The sequence below is a fragment of the Myodes glareolus genome, chromosome 9, assembly GCF_982192425.1.
Source record: "Myodes glareolus chromosome 9, mMyoGla1.1, whole genome shotgun sequence".
Lineage (NCBI taxonomy): Eukaryota > Metazoa > Chordata > Mammalia > Rodentia > Cricetidae > Myodes > Myodes glareolus.
In genome coordinates, this window is record NC_142034.1 from 101232590 (window position 1) to 101249696 (window position 17107).

Consider the following 17107-nt stretch of genomic DNA (forward strand, 5'->3'; position numbering starts at 1 on the left):
GAGGATTAGACCCTGGCCTTTGTGCCTGCCTGGCAAGCACTCTACAAACCGAGCCACTTTTCTAACCCTGCTTTTTTTTTTTTTTTTCTGGTTTGGCTTTTGTTGTTGGTTTGTTTTTTGTTTTTTAAGTTTTTCAAAACAGGATTTCTCTGTAGTTTTAGAGCCTGTCCTGGAACTAGCTCTTGTAAACCAGACTGGCCTGAAACTCACAGAGATCCACCTGTCTCTGCCTCCCGAGTGCTGGGATTAAAGGTGCCACCACCGCTCGGCTGTTGTTGGTGGTTTGAAATAGATTTTTTTTTCTATGTAGCCCAGGCTGGCCTGAAGCCCACTACATAGACTCAGCCCCACTTGGCCTTGAACTCAGATTTGCAGTGAACTCCTGTCTCTACCTCTCAAACACTGGGCTTATAGGTATAGGTATGTATTGGTGACAACACATGCCCCCCCTCCCTTTTCCTTTTCTTTCTTCCTTTCCTCTTTTTTTTTTGGTGACAAGGACTCAATACGAACCCCCAGAATGCCTTTGAGTTTTCTGACCTCTGCCTGGCCTCCAAAGTGCTGGTATCACAGGTCAGTGATACTAGGCCTGGTTCCATACTTACCTTACATTCTAGTCAAAAGGACCTGACGGTGCTGGATGCCCCTATCAGTACTCACACCACTCAGGGTCTTAGCTGGTCTCCTGGCCTAGCTCACAAAGCTTCAACCTGCTGGAGGGAGTATGGAGGGGTCCTTCAAGCTGAGCCATAAGCAGGCAGCCCTCCTGCAGGAAGTAGAGACAAGAGCCCTTGGTCTATGTGTTAAAGACATCACAATGGCTGTGCAGGCAGCTGTAAGAGGCCTTGTCTCCCCAGTGAGGCCTCTCCGAGGGGACTTCTGGATCCAAGAGCCTGTCCATTCAGAACAGAACCTGGAACCCAAGGAAACTGCTTGAGGAGTGTGCTTCTAAAAGAGAAGATGGCACGAGACCGGGACCGGGACCGGGACCGGAACCGGAAGCAGGACCGGGACCGGGACAGGAAGCAGGACCGCTACCGCTTCCGTGGTGAGGGACCGCCCTCAGGAGCTAGAAGGCTTGGGAAGCCAGGGGGGGGGGGGGGGTACAAGTTGGTCTGGGGGCTGATCGTGTCTCCTCCCCTAAGTCTCCCTGGTCCCTACTACCCAGGTGACCCGTAGGTTGCTGGGTTAGGCCTCTAACCTCTCTCTCTCTCTCTCTCTCGCTCTCGCTCTCGCTCTCGCTCTCGCTCTCGCTCTCGCTCTCCTCTCTCCTCTCTCCTCTCTCCTCTCTCTCCTCTCCATCACACAGAATCTGCCAAGTGATACTAATGGCGCCCACGTCAATACAGCCTCTGGATGGCACCGCACACAGGCGGGGGGGGGGGGGGGCGGGGGCGCATGTGGAGCCGCCCACATGTCAAGGTGGCCTGGGAAGATGTCTGACCCCTTTGAACTTTTCTCATTGGAATTCCTGCCAGTTCCACGTAAATGGTCAAGAGGAGCCAGGGTGTAGAGGCAACTGCTTTAAATCCAGCACTCAGGAGGCAGAGGCAGGTGGATCTCTAGTCTACATACTGAGTTCCAAGACTTCATAGAGAGATCCTATCCCACATAAAACAAAATAAGGATCTGGTTTATTCGGCGAGGCACTGGCCCAGTTTGAGATGGGGTGACTTTGGTTTCTTCTCTGGAAAAAAAAAAAAAAAGAAAAGAAAAGAAAGAAAGAAAGAAAGAAAAAGAAACCTGAAAACTACCCCAGACATCTTCTTGGCCAACACAGCTAAGACACCTCTTGTCCTCAGAGTGTCTTAGGAGGCGGTAGGACCGTGGTTAGCGGCTGCCTGCTTAGTACTGATCTAAGAGGAGACAATAAAGAAAACTGAGAGAGGAGGCTCTGGGGGGAGGGGCTCTGAGTGGAGAGACCCCAGAGTGCCACCTCTAGCTACTAGCTCCTTTCCTGAAAGAGGCCAGGTCCTTGGGGATCAAGCCCCAGTCCCTAGCAGGCACCTACAAGGTTGTGTATGAAAGTTTAGTGGGGACCTTACTGCCCATCCACATGAAGACCATGGTGGCTCGTTCTGGGTGAGAGAGCTTACACCAGTAATCTCAACATTTGAGGACAAAAAAAAAACAAAACAAACAAACAAACAAAAGCAATCAAAGCAATCAAAGCTGGAGATGCCACTCAGTTGGCAGAGCGCCTGCTTAGCATCCAGGAAGCCCTTGGTTTGACCTTCAGTACTGCAGAAACTCAACATGGAGGCGCAGGCCTGTGATAGGTAGAGGCAAAAAGGTCAGATGTTCCCAGTGAGCCTAGGAGACACACACCTCATCTCAACTTCCTCCCTGCCACGGAAAGCCTCAGAGCCTCGGATGGAGCTCACATATCCTGGCTTCAGAGCCTGTGCTGAGGTTAGGTCCCTGCGTCTGATCAGAAACCTGCCTCGTACTTACTTACTAAGTGACCTCAGGCAAGGTTTTCAACCTTTCTGAACCTCATCTCCCCACCTGCAAAATTCGAACGATGCTTCGTTGGTGAATTGGTGAACGGGGACATGGTGAACTGTGTTACCTGTTTGCACAGAGTGTGACCCTAAGCCACGTCACACTTCAGATCCCTGTGGACAAGGAGGGCAGAAGTGGAGTTAGAGGGGTCTGAGTTCAAACCCTGGCCCCTCCACCTTCTGTCTGTATAACTGTGGGCAACTCTGTTCCTGGCAGCAGTGCTTGCCGTGTGGTGGCTCCGTGGTGGCACATCTGAGACCTGGACCCTTGCTTCTTTTCTTTTTCAGACTATTGTCGGTGTTGCAAGGAACCACCTCCTCCTTACTGTCAAGGCCCAGAAGCAAACCTTGTATATGGCCAAGGTCCACAAGGGATCCGGTCCAGTAAGTCTCTGTCTCTCCTCCTCATATTGGGCTCTGGCTACCAGAAGGCTGCTTACTAAGTCCAATGCAGACAGCACCTTCTCTGGTGATCCCTCCTCCCACAGCCCAAGAGCTGAAGTTCCAAGGCTGCCTGGGCCTCACACTGCCCACATGGGGTTGGTGCAGTGCCAAGGGCTTCTGGGGCACCTTTTCTACTGTGCATTTCTTTTCTTTTGTTTGATTTATCAAGACAGAGTTTCTGTGTGTAGCTTTGGAGCCTGTCCTGGAACTAGCTCTGTAGACCAGGCTGGCCTCGAACTCACAGAGATTTGCCTGCCTCTGCCTCCCAAGTGCTGGGTTTAAAGGGCTGCGCCACCACCACCGCCCAGCTTACTGTAGAATCTTGGGGATGGAGCTGATATACAGGAGGTGCTCAAGCAGTATTTATGAAATGAATACCGGCAAGGCAAGCGTAAGCACTTAGTGCACAGATGAGGAGGATATAGAGTCCCTAAGCTGATCCAGGGCTTTGAGATTCTAAACCAGTGTCCCAAGGAATTCCCAGGCACTCAAGATTGACAGGTTAGACTGTGTAGGTCAGTTTCACCTTGCTATAACAAACCCGAGGTCATCCAAACCTGACCCCAAACGCCTCCTTCAGATCCCCAAAGCACACAGCATGCTTCTGTTGCTGTCTGCACTTCTCTTATTGTCTTGTTATTATGGCGCTGGTGAAGGGGACACACTAGGCGAGCGCTCTAACACTGAGTTATATACCCAGCTCCTTCCAGAATTCTGCTTACATTTAGATTTATTTTACATGTATGAGTGTTCTGCCTGCATGTCTGTTTATATACTAGATGCATGCCTGGTGCACAAGAGCTAGGGAGGGGTTGGAGAGATATGACTTAGCAGTTAAGAGACCTGGGTTCAATGCCCAGCACCCACATGGCAGCTCTCATTTGCCTATAACTCCAGTTCCAGGGATCTGACATACTCACACAGACATGCATGCAAGCAAAACACCAATGAACATTTAAATAAAAAAAAAGAGCTAGCAAGCTGTGCCAAAAGAGGCAGGAAAGGTGAGATGCTTGTGTGTGTGCTTATGTGCATGTATGCTCATTCTTTTCTCTCATACACCAGCTTTAAGGGTGTTCTAGCCACAGGGCCTGGAAATGAGCTAATGCAAGGAGTGAAAGACAATGGGCTGGCTGAGTCTGGCAGGCTGTGCTAGAGAACCCCCTAAGGGGAAGAGGCCATGCTTAGAAGCAGAAGGGCTCCACGGTTCCTAGGCCCTGTCCTCACTTTGGTTGGCTGGTTTTAATTAGGACAGATCATATGGCCGATGGGCAGGTGCGTGGTGGCTTTGGGTGCATAGATGAGCACGGGGAAGAAGAGTCATGACAGAAGAGGGGTGTCCAGGCAGAGGGTGCTGGAGAAAGGAGGAAGAGGGTCTGATCTGACCCATCCCTTCCCCAGGAGTGTTCGCTATCGGCCCGAGGATGACAACTTCCACGCCAATGCAGACCGTATGTCCCTGCTGTGGGAAGCAGATCGTCACGGTGACAACCCCTGTCCCAGGCGTCCTCACCTGGGTGCTATGCGGTGGCCTCTTTGTATTTGGGTAAGTAGTATGGAGGGGTGGGACTGAGATGCAGCTGGAGACAGCTAGAGTAACAGAGAGAACTTTGAACAGAGGGAGGCCCCAGACTGCGCTTGGAGAAGATGGCCCTCTGCCTCCCAAGCAGAGGATGGGAATGGGGATGGGCAATGCCTGCCTACTAGGCAAGTGGCCAGACAGGTTGGCATCACCACTACTGTCAAGAAAGAGAAGGCACAGTATGGCTCTCAGCCCTGCTCTGCAGAACCACTCCAAGGAACTGAGGCCCACCAAGAGGTGTGATAAGAGTGTAGGCCAGCTCAGGGACCTCTACTCAGGGGTGATGAGGTACAGGCCAGCTCAGGGACCTCTGCTCAGGTGAGCACACTGCTTCTGAGGCTGCAGGGGCTTCCTGGGCTGCTGCTTCCTCCCCTTCTTTGTGAGGAGCCTCATGGACGTGAGTCACTCCTGTCCCGTGTGCCAGCAGGAACTCTTCCACCACCATCGCCTGAAACTTGCACTATAAACAGCAATGAAACATCAGTGTGTATGTGTGCCCCTGTACACTCATCCGTGTGTATACTCATCAGTGTGTATGTGTGCCCCCCGCACACTCATCCAGTGTGTATACTCATCAGTGTATATGTACCCCTGCACACTCATCCAGCGGTGTGTATGTGTGCCCTTGCACACTCATCCAGTGTGTATACTCATCAGTGTATATGTGGGCCCCTGCATGCTCAGCCAGCGGTGTGTATGTGTGCCCCTGCACACTCATCCAGTGTGTATATTCATCAGTGTGTATGTGTACCCCCCTACACTCATCCAGTGTGTATACTCATCAGTGTATATGTGGGCCCCTGCATGCTCAGCCAGCGGTGTGTATGTGTGCCCCTGTACACTCATCCAGCGGGCGGTGGGGGGAGTGGCAACATCCTCCACCCTCCTCTGTTCTGTCCATGGGTTATGGATGGCACCCGTGCATGCCTGGGTCCCAGCATGTGCTGGTTGATATCTCCTTGGGGAAGGGTGGAGGGCATACCCACCCATCTCCAGGTTCAGCTTCCTCTGACTACAGATGCCACACTCCACCAGCCATCTCTTTCCAGGCCCTTCCCATCAGTTCCAGTTTCTACCTCTTTGGGAAAACCTGTTACCACACCCTCATCTATATAACCCCCAACCCAATGCAGGTTCACACCCGCTCTCCCTTTCCCCAGGAACCAGTGTGCTCCATCCCTTACAGCAATATCAAGAGAGCATTGTCCTTTCTTCCCTATCTGCCGTGGGTCTCTGCAGTCTGGATCCTCTGTGCCCCGTGGGCTGCAGAGGTCCTCTGGCCACCTTCCAGCAGTTTTCCTCAGTTTGCTTTGTCCTCAGTTTTGTTCAAGGCTCCTTCCCCCATCTCTCTAGACTTCTGTCCTCCCCTCTGGTACGCCACAACCTTCTCCCCTAGATGCCTGAGGCATCCAGCGAAACCAGCATCCTGGGCTGGGGAGATGACCCCACAATGAAAAGCATTTGCCTCACAAATATAAGCACCAGAGTTTAGGATGGGCAAGATGGTTCACCTGTAATTCCAGCCTCAGAAGTCAGAGGCAGAGGACCCCCAGCCTTATTAGAAGGCTCTGGGTTTGAAAGACCCTGCCTAAATGATGTGGGAGTCCCCTCTGTGTGCTCTGATTACCATTAGTGAATAAAAAAAAAAAACTGCCTTGGCCTGTTGATAGGGCAGAATTTAGGTAGGCAGGGAGGATTGGACTGAATCCTGGGAGAAAGAAGGGCGGAGTCGGAAAGATGTTATGGAGCCGCCAAAGTCAGACATGCCGAATCTTTCCTGTTGTACAGATTAATAGTGATGGGTTAAATTAATGTAAGAGTTAGCCAATAAGAAGCTAGAGCTAATGGGCCAAGCAACTGTATTAATTAATACAGTTTCTGTGTGGTTATTTCGGTTCTGGGTGGTCAGGACAAACAAGCAGGCTCTCCTCCTACACCCGTACTGTCAGGTAGGTTTGAGATGATTGCTCACATCAGCCTTGTGCATACATGTGCATGACCACTCACACAGGTGTACCCACATATTGTAATTACACATGCAAAACGGGGATGGGGCCCTGCAGTAGGTCTTAGAAGAGACTCCTCTCCTGTAGGCGGGGTGCACGGAAAGGGCATGGCCACCTCCTCTCTCCCAGACACCTCAGATGCAGCCCCTGTTCTCTGTCCTTTCCACTCACTCAAAATCTGTTCCCCTCATCTCCTACTTGGCTCTTCCTACTGCTCCTTCCATTCCTCACCAGCCATCAGTCCATGGCTAACAGGGCGAAGTAATTAACATGGATAAGAACTCACCACTTACTTGGGAGGCTGAGTCAGAAGGATTGCCAGTCTCACATAGTAAACACCTGTCCTTTAAAAAAAAATGTTGCAATGGTGTCAACTTGACAAAATACAGAACTGTGTGGGAGACGAGCCTTGCTGTGGGGGTTCCGGTTGTTATCTACTGAGGGGGCAGGGCCTGCCCTCTGTGGGAGGCACCGTTCCCTGGCTGGGATCCTGGAGAAAGAGAACTGGGGCTGCAGCACACATTCGTCATTCTCTGCTTCCGGATTGTGAGGTCATGTGACTGGCTCTCTCAGGCCACTGCTGCTCCACTTCCCCACCAGGAACTGTGAGCTAAGACAAACCCGTTTTCTTCCCATCCTTCCTGTGCGCAGTTCCATCACAGCAGTGGGAGGAGAAACTGGCATTCACTTACCCCATGCACCTGGAGTTCACCCGAGGCCATGTGTGAGTTGCTTCCTGCCCTCTCTTGACTCCATCCCTGCGCACCCTGGGACAGCCCACCGACCTATGACCTATCCGTCTAGTCTGCATTCTCCATGCTGCCACTCTCCCAGTCTGCCACCCTGGTGGCCCTGAGGCAGGGCGGTTTGCTGAGCTGTTTCTGGAGCAGCTCCCAGTGAGATTTACTCCGTACAGTGCGCTCCTCCCAGTGAGATTTACTCCGTACAGTGCGCTCCTCCCAGTGAGATTGACTCCGTACAGTGCGCTCCTCCCAGTGAGATTTACTCCGTACAGTGCACTCCTCCCAGTGAGATTGACTCCGTACAGTGCACTCCTAGGGGCTCAGAGTGCACAGGGGGCAATGGGAACGAAGCAGCTGTTAAAAGGCCTCAAACTGCCTTGTGGATAAGACAGCTGGGTAAAACAAGGCCCACTGGGCTAGATCAGGAAGGTGGTGTAGGGCAACCCAGTATCAGAGAGTCGGTTTGTGTCTCTCTGCAGTCCGTGCTGAGGACTGGATCCAGGGCTTCGTGTCTCATCGGCCAGTGCTCTATCACTGAGCTACATCCCCAGCTTCCCTCTCATTTTGAGCCAGGGATTCTCGGAATTGCCCAGGTCATTCTTCAGCTTGCTGTGTATCTCAGGCAGTCACTACCTCCTGACTCAGCCCCTCGACTGCTGGTTTGACAGGTGTGTACCACCACACTGGAATTTGAAAATTTTAATTTGAAAACTAAAATATTGTCCTGCCTATCATTGTTCAAATAGACATGAGGAGACTTGAGGAAGCATTTGAAGGAAAAGGGGAAACAGGAAGCTACAGGCACATAAAGGACACGGGCTGTGCTGAGATTCCTTGTAATGCCCACACTCATCACAAGAGGGCAGTGTTGCAGCAACTGATGGCAGTAGCAACCCAGGCCCAGGTTGTTCTGGTGACTATCAACAGATGAGCAAAGCTCAGGTCTGTCTCCCTGTAGCCCCTGCATTAGCATGACGTGAAAAGGTGTACACGTGTGAGTAGGTACACTGAGTGTAGGCTAGAGGCTTAGTGGGATGGTGGCATCTCCTGCCATTTCGAGCGGCGATTCCTGAAAGGGACAGTGCTCCAGGCCAGCAGGTTTCTAGAGCACAGGGAGGCCCTGAACTGATGGGAGACGGGGCTTCAGAAATAAAATGTACTACAGCTTCAAGTCGTAACTGCGTAACAGGACAGACATCAGCCCACACTACCAGTAACTGTTTGACACATAGGCTTCTGAGACCCAGACATGGGAAGCCAAGTGAGCATGGGCCTTCCAGCCTCAGGACAGAACCTGTCTTGAGAAGGAAGCATCTTTACCTTGAACTACTCAACTCCAACCTTCTTCGTTCAGATCCCTCCCCTCCCCACTTTGTAGGAGATGGCAAGTGATCACAGCCTGGACCCCCCAAATCATCTCCTTCCACAAAGTGGAAGAAACTCCCTGAAAATGAAGTGTTTAGCTTCGTCAGTCTGTAGGTGTCCGCCACCGACACTGAGGGCTCCAACAGCAGTACTGAGGCCAGTGAGGACACCATTCTAGGCCTCTGTCTCCCTCCGGCCAACCCACTCTGAGCCAGAGCCAAGAGATTCTGTACGCCTAACAGCACTCAGCCTTATCATAGAAGCAGACGGTGGGTGTGGTGTGGTCACAGGCATGGCTCTGGTATCGGCTGTCACCAAGGACGGCTTCTGTGCCTACTCCCAGGCCACTGCTGTCAGCTCGGCCCAGAACAAGTCCACCACCCTGGGAATCTGCCGTCCAGCTAGTCTAGGGACAGTGAGCAAGGGCAAGTGACACTAGGGCAAGGGAGAGAAGTCTGGTCGGCTTTTGATATGCTCTTAGCTCTAGTCCACACCACCGAGCTGTAAGGCTGACACTGGCCCTTCAACAGGGATGAACCTCAATGCACGCCCCCAAATGACCTTAGAATGTCCAGGAGCCCAGTGTTCCTGACTGACAGGGAAGATGAGTGAGCTAACCTCAGAAACCATGGTGCTCCATGGAGACTGCTCTCCGAAGGTACAAGCTAGGACCCTGCCACTTACCCCAACATCCAGCCAACACCACATGTCTGCGGCCCCTGGCAGGGGCAGACTATCTGTCTCTCATACAGCTTTCCCCTAGAGTTGGGGACCCCAACTTGCAGGCCCCACCCAGAGATGAGCAGTGCACAACTACCCGTGTCCACCAACAGTAAGACTAAAGGATGTGAAGAGACTCTGTCCTGGCTGAGTCTGTCTACCCAGGAAATGAACTCTCCTGGGGCTGCGCTGCTCAACTCTGACTGAGCGCCATTTCTGATGCTTCGCAGCCACTGGCAGTCACAGACTACATAGCAAAGAGTGGACACAAGGCCTCTACAACTATTCCCGGCAGCAGAGGGCTCGGGGCAGGAACAGCCTGGCAGGCCCACAGGCCCCACACCTGGAGACAGCTTTGTCCCTGATCACCTTCTTCCCCATTAAGAGGCTGCTAGAGCCTTTCCTCAACCAGATATACCAGGACATTTCCCTTCTACCCAGGGTGCTGGCAAGTCCTGCAGAGACCTGTGGCAAGAATGAGCTCTAGGGACCCAAACCCAACCACTCGAGAGTCGGGGTTGTGGCACTGAAGACCCACAAAGCCCTGTGGCTCAAAAAGGCACCAATATTAACCACCAGGGTTTTTGGGGATTGCCAACGCAGGAATCAGCGCCACAAAGCTCATCCTTGAGAAATGTCTCCACATATCTTGACTTCATACAGCTTGAAGGCACTAGAGCTTCCTACACTGAGTGGGGGCTGGGGGTGGGGGGAGTGTGCCCATCCTCAGTGGACTACTTCAGCCAGGCCACTGCAGATGAGGGCCTGAATCACAAGCAGGAAGTTGATTTTGTTGGGCTGCAGGACTCTGGGTCTGAGGGGCAGCATCAGCCCCTACAGGCTCCCATCCCAGGGACCCTTATCCCATTGTGGTACATACCAGGTTTTGTTTTACTCTCTGAGCCGTTGTCGTAGCCCTATGTAGCCTAGACTGGTCTCACATCTGGGATCACCCCCCTCCCCATGCCCCTTGCAGAGACTAACCATTGTTTTGATCAATGTATCTGATCATCTTTCCTAACAAAAGAAAGATCCTCACCTTACTCTTTGCCAGATGCACTGATCATAAGGGCAGCTGGCTCAGTGCTCTTGAAGACCCCGTTAGTGCCAGAGCAGACTCTCCAAGGAGCCACAGGGAACCTGGTAACACTGCCTTACTGCCACAAGGCTGAGAGCCAACATGCACAGATCTGCTACAGAAGACAATCCTTGTGGGCAATGCACCCACAGGTTTATGCTCGTGTTATTTTCAGACTGGGTCTCAGGTAATTCAGGCTGTCCCACAATCTGCTATGCAGCCAAGAATGGCTTTGAACTCCCCATCTTCTGGTTTCCACTTCTTTAGTGATGGGATTCAAGTCTGCACTACCAGATCAGCTTCACAGTCCTGAGCACCACATGGCCACCATGGCTGCAAGCCGTCACCAGGGTCACACTCTGGCTCCCACTGTAGTAAGGCCTCCCCTACCTCAACAGTCACCCGCCACAGAACAAAGGACCCGGCATTTTCAGAGGATTAAAGGGAGCAGGCTGGAAGACAACTGTTTCATAAATTTTAAAATGTCTGCTTCTTCCTTCCCCCAAATCAGGTAAACGAACTCAAGATGGATGGGAAATGAATGCGGTACACAAGAAACACTACAAGAAGTTCTTTGAAAAATAGTCATTTAATATTTAAGGGGAATAGAAATTGTGGGTACCTAAGACTGACTAGCTCCAACAAGCCCTCCAACAGGAGCCTTGGAGGTCAAAGGCCGACACTGGTGAGCAGTCCTCATTGCCTTGCCTATAACTGCCAGTTACTTCTCATTTGTAAAAGGCCAAAGGGCACAGCAGGATCAAGGCCTACAGGGTCCCCCATGATCTGCTCCTTATCCCACTGATCTGTACAACACAAGTTATTGGAAGGCACACAATTCATAGTGCAAAAGCAAAATGGAAGCCAGCGTGCAGGTGGCTCAGAACCAGGCCAGCGGTACCCTCCCATGGACAGCCCAGCCAGAGACCTCCAATCTCCCCAGTCCCAGTGAGGACTCTTGGGTTTTCCTTAGATCCTGGGGGATGAAGCCCAGGGCCTTGCATACACCAGGCAAGTACTCCACCATCAGTTACATCCCAAACTCTCAACAGGAGCTATGTAGCACAGGTTGACTGATACTCCTACCTCTGCTTCCTGTTAGGTCTAGAGGCCTGTGCCTCGATACCTTACAAAAACCTTGTTTCTCAAGCTCATATGTTAGAGGCCAAAACCAAACTGAAGCCAAGGGTGGTGGTTCACACCTTTGAGCCCAGCACTTGGGAGGCAGAGGCAGGTGGATCTCTGAGTTCAAGACCAGTCTGTTCTACATAGCATGTTCTAGGCCTGCAGTGCAAGACAAAAAACTGCCACCCAAAGGAAAAATCCAATATCTGAGAAAAATACATAGTGGTTCAACCCCTGACTCAATGCAAGGCTCCCAGGCCTGTTTCCAGGGAGAGGATACTCGTCCTCGGCTTCCACAGCACTCACTGGATTATAATTTTTATAGAAAATTTTATTCAACATACAACATTTTCCAGCAAAAAGGCAATATACAGGAGAGTTGGTGTACACTGCTGCTACAGAAACAAACGGAAGTACTGGGGAGGGAGGGAAAAGAAGTGTGGCTTGCTGATTCTATTTGCACTCAAAACTAGACACGCAGCTGGCATTAGCTCCAACAAAAGGACGAAGAGAGGACTCAAATAAAGCTACACAGAGTGTCCAAGTCGGCCAAGTTCACTTGCACTCACCCAACAGAAAAGACCTCCTCCCAGGGGCAAATTGTACAGGTTTCATTCATTAAATATACAATTTAATTTTCCTTTTTTTCCTGTTTTTATCTTTTTTACAAAGTCAACAGCTTACTAACCACTAGCGAGCATGCGCTCTTGCTAAAAGGCGCTCTTCTTTGCTGCTCATCCACTCCGTCCTCACAGAAACCTAAAGTGATTCTTTCACCTGCTCGGATCATTATGTTTGCCAAGAGGCAACAGAGTAAACCTTAATTGTATCTGACAATGTTCTCCATGTATAAAAAGACCCCTAGCTGTCAGGACTGAACTCAGTGTATCCACTTTGCCAATGGCTGCCGAACGGTACTGGCCGACGAAGTGAGATGTTTACTAAAAACACCCCAGGCAGCTGAGGAGAGGAACCCCAGAAAGGGCCAGCAGCACACACAGTGAAGCAGAGTGCTTTGCGTAGGGTGGTTTCTCTGGTTTGCCTTTACAGATGCGCACAGGTCACTCAAAGTCTAACTGAAGGAAGAGTCGGACGAGCCTACATCGGCCTGACTAGCTCTAACTGCAGAGCTGCAGGACCCAGGCAGGGGGCCAGGCTGCCTGCACCAACCAGACGCCTCTGCCAGGGACTCACATCCTAGGAATCTCTTCTCCCATGATGCTGATGGTTGCCTTGCATGTGGTTACCATAAAATAACTCTCATTGGCATCCAAGCTTTATAAAAACACCTTCATTTTGCTCAAAAAGGGCAGTCAATAGATACAGAGAAGCCAAACTGAACAGCCTCAACAAAATAAAATTAACATCAGCAGCAAATCCTCTTGCTGGAGACTTCGGCTAGAGTGCACGTGTACCAAAGTTCTACGGCTGTTAAAAAGGGCACACACCCACGAGCTGTCCCTCGCCTTGGACACAGGAAGGAAGTCAGTTGTGGATTTTAATTGCCTTTTCAAGGTAAGTGTAGCGACTCCTCTTTGGGGCTTTGTTGAAGTGGTCGAGCCCTAGCCAAGGCCGAGGATGAGACATGTTACCTGCAGGGACAAAGAACAAACCATTAAGACCCGTGGCAACCACCAGATACAGTCTTCACCTCCGAGGGCCACTCAGCCAGCAGGAGTCACAGGCTGCTCACACAAGCTGATGCAAATCAAATGCTAAAACACAGCCCCCGGGGGAACTTGAAGCAGAATCACCCACATTTCAGCCCATTAATGCCCAGCAAAAGCTCTCATCCTTGGAAATGCGGAGGCCTGAGCTGTGCTGCTGACTCTCAATGGCTGACATGGTTCCAAGACCTACAGGCCAATGAGGGCCTCTGCTGAGAGCCTCTTACCAGGCTGTGGCTCAAAGTCCTTCAAATTCACTTCGTATTCATCTTCATTGATGTACTGGTGCCGGCCCATCATGACAATTGCAAATTTAAACTGGAAAACAAAAGACAAACTTATCCATTATCCTTGCTGTTTTGCCAAAGAGGCTCAGCAACCTCACTCAGCTTCAAGTGCTAGCCACTAAAGCCTAGCCAGGTTCCAAAGAGCACACACCTTCTCAAACTCCTTTTCCTGGATATCCAGCAGGCTCTGAATTCGCTTCATCACTTCTCTGAAATGCTCGCCCTGGAAGACAAACAGGTGTGCTCAGGCAGAACATGCCATCACCCAGTGCACTGCTGTGTTGCCTGCCCCATCAGCTGAGATCAACAAGTACTGCAAAGGCCCAGAGTTCAGACAGGACTCTTACCTGGTGTATCCTCAGCAAAAATGGAATTCCAAAAGTCCCAAACACCTCTTTGTGGAAATGCGCCACCGTGATTAGCATCTCATTCTCCTTATCTATGTCTACCTGGTCCAAAGGTATTTCCTGGAGGCACATTTTAAACAAAAAGACTTCCTCTAAGTGTGGTTATTATTTAAACTCTGGGTAAACTCCCATTTAGATGCAGATTAACCCAGGCCTCAGGTCTCCCTGGTGGTGTAAACAGGTGGGTGGATGGGGCAGGGAAGGGCAGAGTGAGGGGCTCCATTAGAGAATGTACTGGGGCAAACAAGGCCAAGACAGAAGCTTCCAACACTGTGAGCATTGCAAACTGTTCTTCTATTTCAGCTCATAAGCCTCAGGCAGTTTGCAATGTATGCTGCTGGCAGACATTTCTACCACAAGGCCACACTCAGCTAACTCAGTCAAGACAGTTCAGGTTTCTTGGAAGAAACCAAAACATTTATAACCAGTTACTGTAGAAATAGCAGCAGCTCTATTTCCACTACTGACCCAGAGTTTCTGCCTGGACTTGCTCTGCACCCACAGATCGAGTTACACATTATCAATTGATTTGGGTGTGTACGCACACATGCCTGCCACGGTGGGCACGTCGGGGTGAAGCCAGTTGTCTTCACCTACCATGTGAATCTAGGAGATCAAATTCAGCCCACCAAGCTGGGATGAGGGGAGCACCTTCACCAGCTGAGTCGTTCTGTCTGCGCCCAAACTACTTTTTTTACTTTTATGTTTGGCCTAAATGTAGCTCTGATTGGCCCAGAACTTGGAATATAGATCAGTCTGGCCTGTCTTTGCCTCCTGAGTACTGGAATCAAAGCTCAGAGCCAACAGTGGAGCTGGAGAGATGACTCAGTAGTTAAGAGCACTTTCAAAGGAGCTGGGTTTCATTAACAGAACCCAGTGGTTCACAATCACCTGTAACTCCAGCTCTAGCAGATTTAAAACCACTTTTCTGGACTCTGCATGCATGAGGTACAGATATGTACATGCAGGCAATACCACCAAAAGAAAAGTGTGTTTCACCACACCTGGCCCAACTTATAAAGACTTCCCTCACAAGGGCACAAAAGCAGACAGCAGTACTTTGGGATAACAGCTCTGGATAGAGGATGCTTACAATAACAAGGCAACTGTGTTCAACACCATCAAATGCACACTGAATAGTGGCTGCATTATCTTATGCTGTGTGTATTTTTTTCATAGTGCAGCATTTTTAAAGCTGGGAATGAAATTCTATACAGCCCACCACAGTGGCACTGGTTCTGAGGCCAGCAGGCAACAGCTACCTCTATTCGAAACGTCCGACTCGTCGCCGGGGACAGACACTCTAATAGCTCATCTTCCTGATGCACACCAATAATTTTGTAGCTCACAATTTCTAGCAGCCTGAAAGAAGAAAAACGGGGCAATGACATATTGGTACTCATGGAAAGACACAAGAAAGGGGCATGATGACATATATGTATGCTCAGGAGAAGGAACTCTGAGTAAGCATGACCATACGCTTGGCTTAATTATGCTTTATGTATTGTATTTTTATTATTAATTTTTTTACAGGAAGACTAGTCATTTAGTATAATATAAGAGGCCAGCAGGCTGAGCAGAGTACAAAGATAGGTTTCCTATCGAATCTTGATGCTGGTCATAAAGGAGGAAGAGCACAATGCAGTGTGCAATAGAGCACGGGGTCAGATTTATACATGCCCGAGCTCTTATAAATGGAATAATCTGAGAATTACAGATGCCTCTGAGCAGTTATAGCACACTGTACTTGGGTTTCTTTAGTGATTTATTTTTAACGGCCATGTGACCAGTGAAGGGGCCATCATTTAAGATCTGATCTACAGTTTGTTTGTTTTGTTTTTTTTTTGGGGGGGGGTGGACGACAAGAGGACCATCCTGGAAGCAAGCAGAAGCTTTTGCTAATACTTTCTGATTTAGCCAGGCTCTGCCAGGAGTGAGGGCGCACACTGGTCTACAGAGCTAATTCTAGGACAGACAGCAGAGGCTACACAGAGAAACTCTGTCTTGAAAAAAACAAGTGAAATGTTTTGTGATTTAACGAGATTGGTTCAATTACTTTGGAAAGTAAAATAAATAAATAAATGAGGGAGGGAGGATAAATAAATGAGAAAGAAAGAAAAGAAAGCTCAAAGATAGCCCCAAAGCCACCTGTCTGTGAGGCATCCATAAGGCAAAAAAACAGACTCATGCTCAGACTCAGAAAAGCAGAATTTGGAGCCTCACTTTATATCTGCACAGAGGCTACACCAGAAACTTCTTACCCACTCAAGATGTATGGACCCCCCCCCACTCACACATATTCTCTCTCTCTCTCTCTCTCTCTCTCTCTCTCTCTCACACACACACACACACACACACACACACACACCCCAAGCACCTTGGAACACACTGTTCCTTTGCTTGCTACCGGCATGACAGCCACTTACTACAGTTAACAGCAGAAGGGGAGAGAGGCTTGGCCTCTCCAAAACAGCAACTGCAGAAGAAAGTCTGATTTCCATTCAGTTTCGGAAGAGGCTGGCTGCCCCGACCTCCTGCAGCTCCGGAGATACTTGCCTAAGTCTCCCTGATGCTTTATCACCAAGCTCCACGGCCTTTTTACATTCTTCTAACAGGTCCCGGACACAGCCATGCTTGTCTGGGTATAGTGTTATTTCCTAAGTGATGACAGAGTGTTGTTACAAGTGCTTTAAAGGAAAGAGATTTCTACTACAACAAACCCAAGAACTCACTAGTTCAAGCTGGGAAGAGAGGTGAGCTATCACTCAAAGTCCCACCCTAGCATCCCCAATTATGGACTCATTCATGGTAGTAGGACCACCTCCACCAAACCGGGAAGGACTGCAGATCAGAACAGTATCTGAGAAAGCATCCCTGGGTCACCCTAAGAGCATTCCTGTTCTCAGCACAGGAATACAGAGAGCTGGTCCTCAGAAAAGGCACCAGTATTTAGGTCTCAAATCTCTCAATTCTGGTGGAGTTGGGAGGTAAAATACTTGCCTGGTAACCAAGCAAATATGCTCTTCTTTGATGGATTATGGTACAGGGGCACAGCCTGGTTGTGAGCATATCCTGACGGGTGATGAGCAAAGCTAGGCTGCAGCAGCGTGTGGTGTGGCCTGGCTCTAGGTTAGGGGCCACTCCAAGCTCTCATATGAACTCTGCTAGCTCAGCCATGC

The 17107-nt window shown here is 50.1% G+C and overlaps 2 protein-coding genes across 5 annotated transcripts in view; one reads left to right on the plus strand and one right to left on the minus strand.

The window, feature by feature from the left end:
- Positions 1 to 834: 834 nt before the first annotated feature.
- Litafd (LITAF domain containing) lies at positions 835 to 7451 on the plus strand. 2 transcript variants are annotated; one of them, XM_087909619.1, is made up of 4 exons: positions 835 to 1048; positions 2793 to 2888; positions 4350 to 4494; positions 7188 to 7451. In XM_087909619.1, the coding sequence occupies exons 1-4, from the start codon at positions 961 to 963 to the stop codon at positions 7390 to 7392; spliced, it is 534 nt and encodes a 177-aa protein (XP_087765745.1). In that variant the 5' UTR covers positions 835 to 960; the 3' UTR covers positions 7393 to 7451. The 2 variants fall into 2 exon arrangements, with proteins under 2 accessions (XP_087765745.1, XP_087765746.1); XM_087909620.1 differs by lacking the exon at positions 7188 to 7451 and adding an exon at positions 4876 to 5013.
- Positions 7452 to 11877: 4426 nt separating this feature from the next.
- Usp7 (ubiquitin specific peptidase 7) overlaps positions 11878 to 17107 on the minus strand; it is a 53336-nt gene continuing 48106 nt past the window's right edge. For all 3 annotated transcript variants that reach the window (XM_048433177.3, XM_048433178.3, XM_048433179.3), the window contains exons 26-31: positions 16485 to 16585; positions 15191 to 15290; positions 13869 to 13988; positions 13673 to 13744; positions 13462 to 13552; positions 11878 to 13159 (exon numbers count right to left, since the gene is read on the minus strand). In XM_048433177.3, coding sequence (XP_048289134.2) covers positions 13053 to 13159; positions 13462 to 13552; positions 13673 to 13744; positions 13869 to 13988; positions 15191 to 15290; positions 16485 to 16585 — 591 coding nt within the window. In that variant the 3' untranslated portion in view covers positions 11878 to 13052. The remainder of the gene's footprint in view (positions 13160 to 13461; positions 13553 to 13672; positions 13745 to 13868; positions 13989 to 15190; positions 15291 to 16484; positions 16586 to 17107) is intronic.

What these genes read in the sequence shown, in the direction of transcription:
- Litafd (XM_087909619.1), top strand. Translation starts at nt 961, where the DNA reads ATGGCACGAGACCGGGACCGGGACCGGGACCGGAACCGGAAGCAGGAC. An exon ending in TCCACAAGGGATCCGGTCCA is followed by an intron (nt 2,889 to 4,349) that starts GTAAGTCTCTGT and finishes TCCCTTCCCCAG; the next exon opens with GAGTGTTCGCTATCGGCCCG. An exon ending in GGTGGCCTCTTTGTATTTGG is followed by an intron (nt 4,495 to 7,187) that starts GTAAGTAGTATG and finishes TCCTGTGCGCAG; the next exon opens with TTCCATCACAGCAGTGGGAG.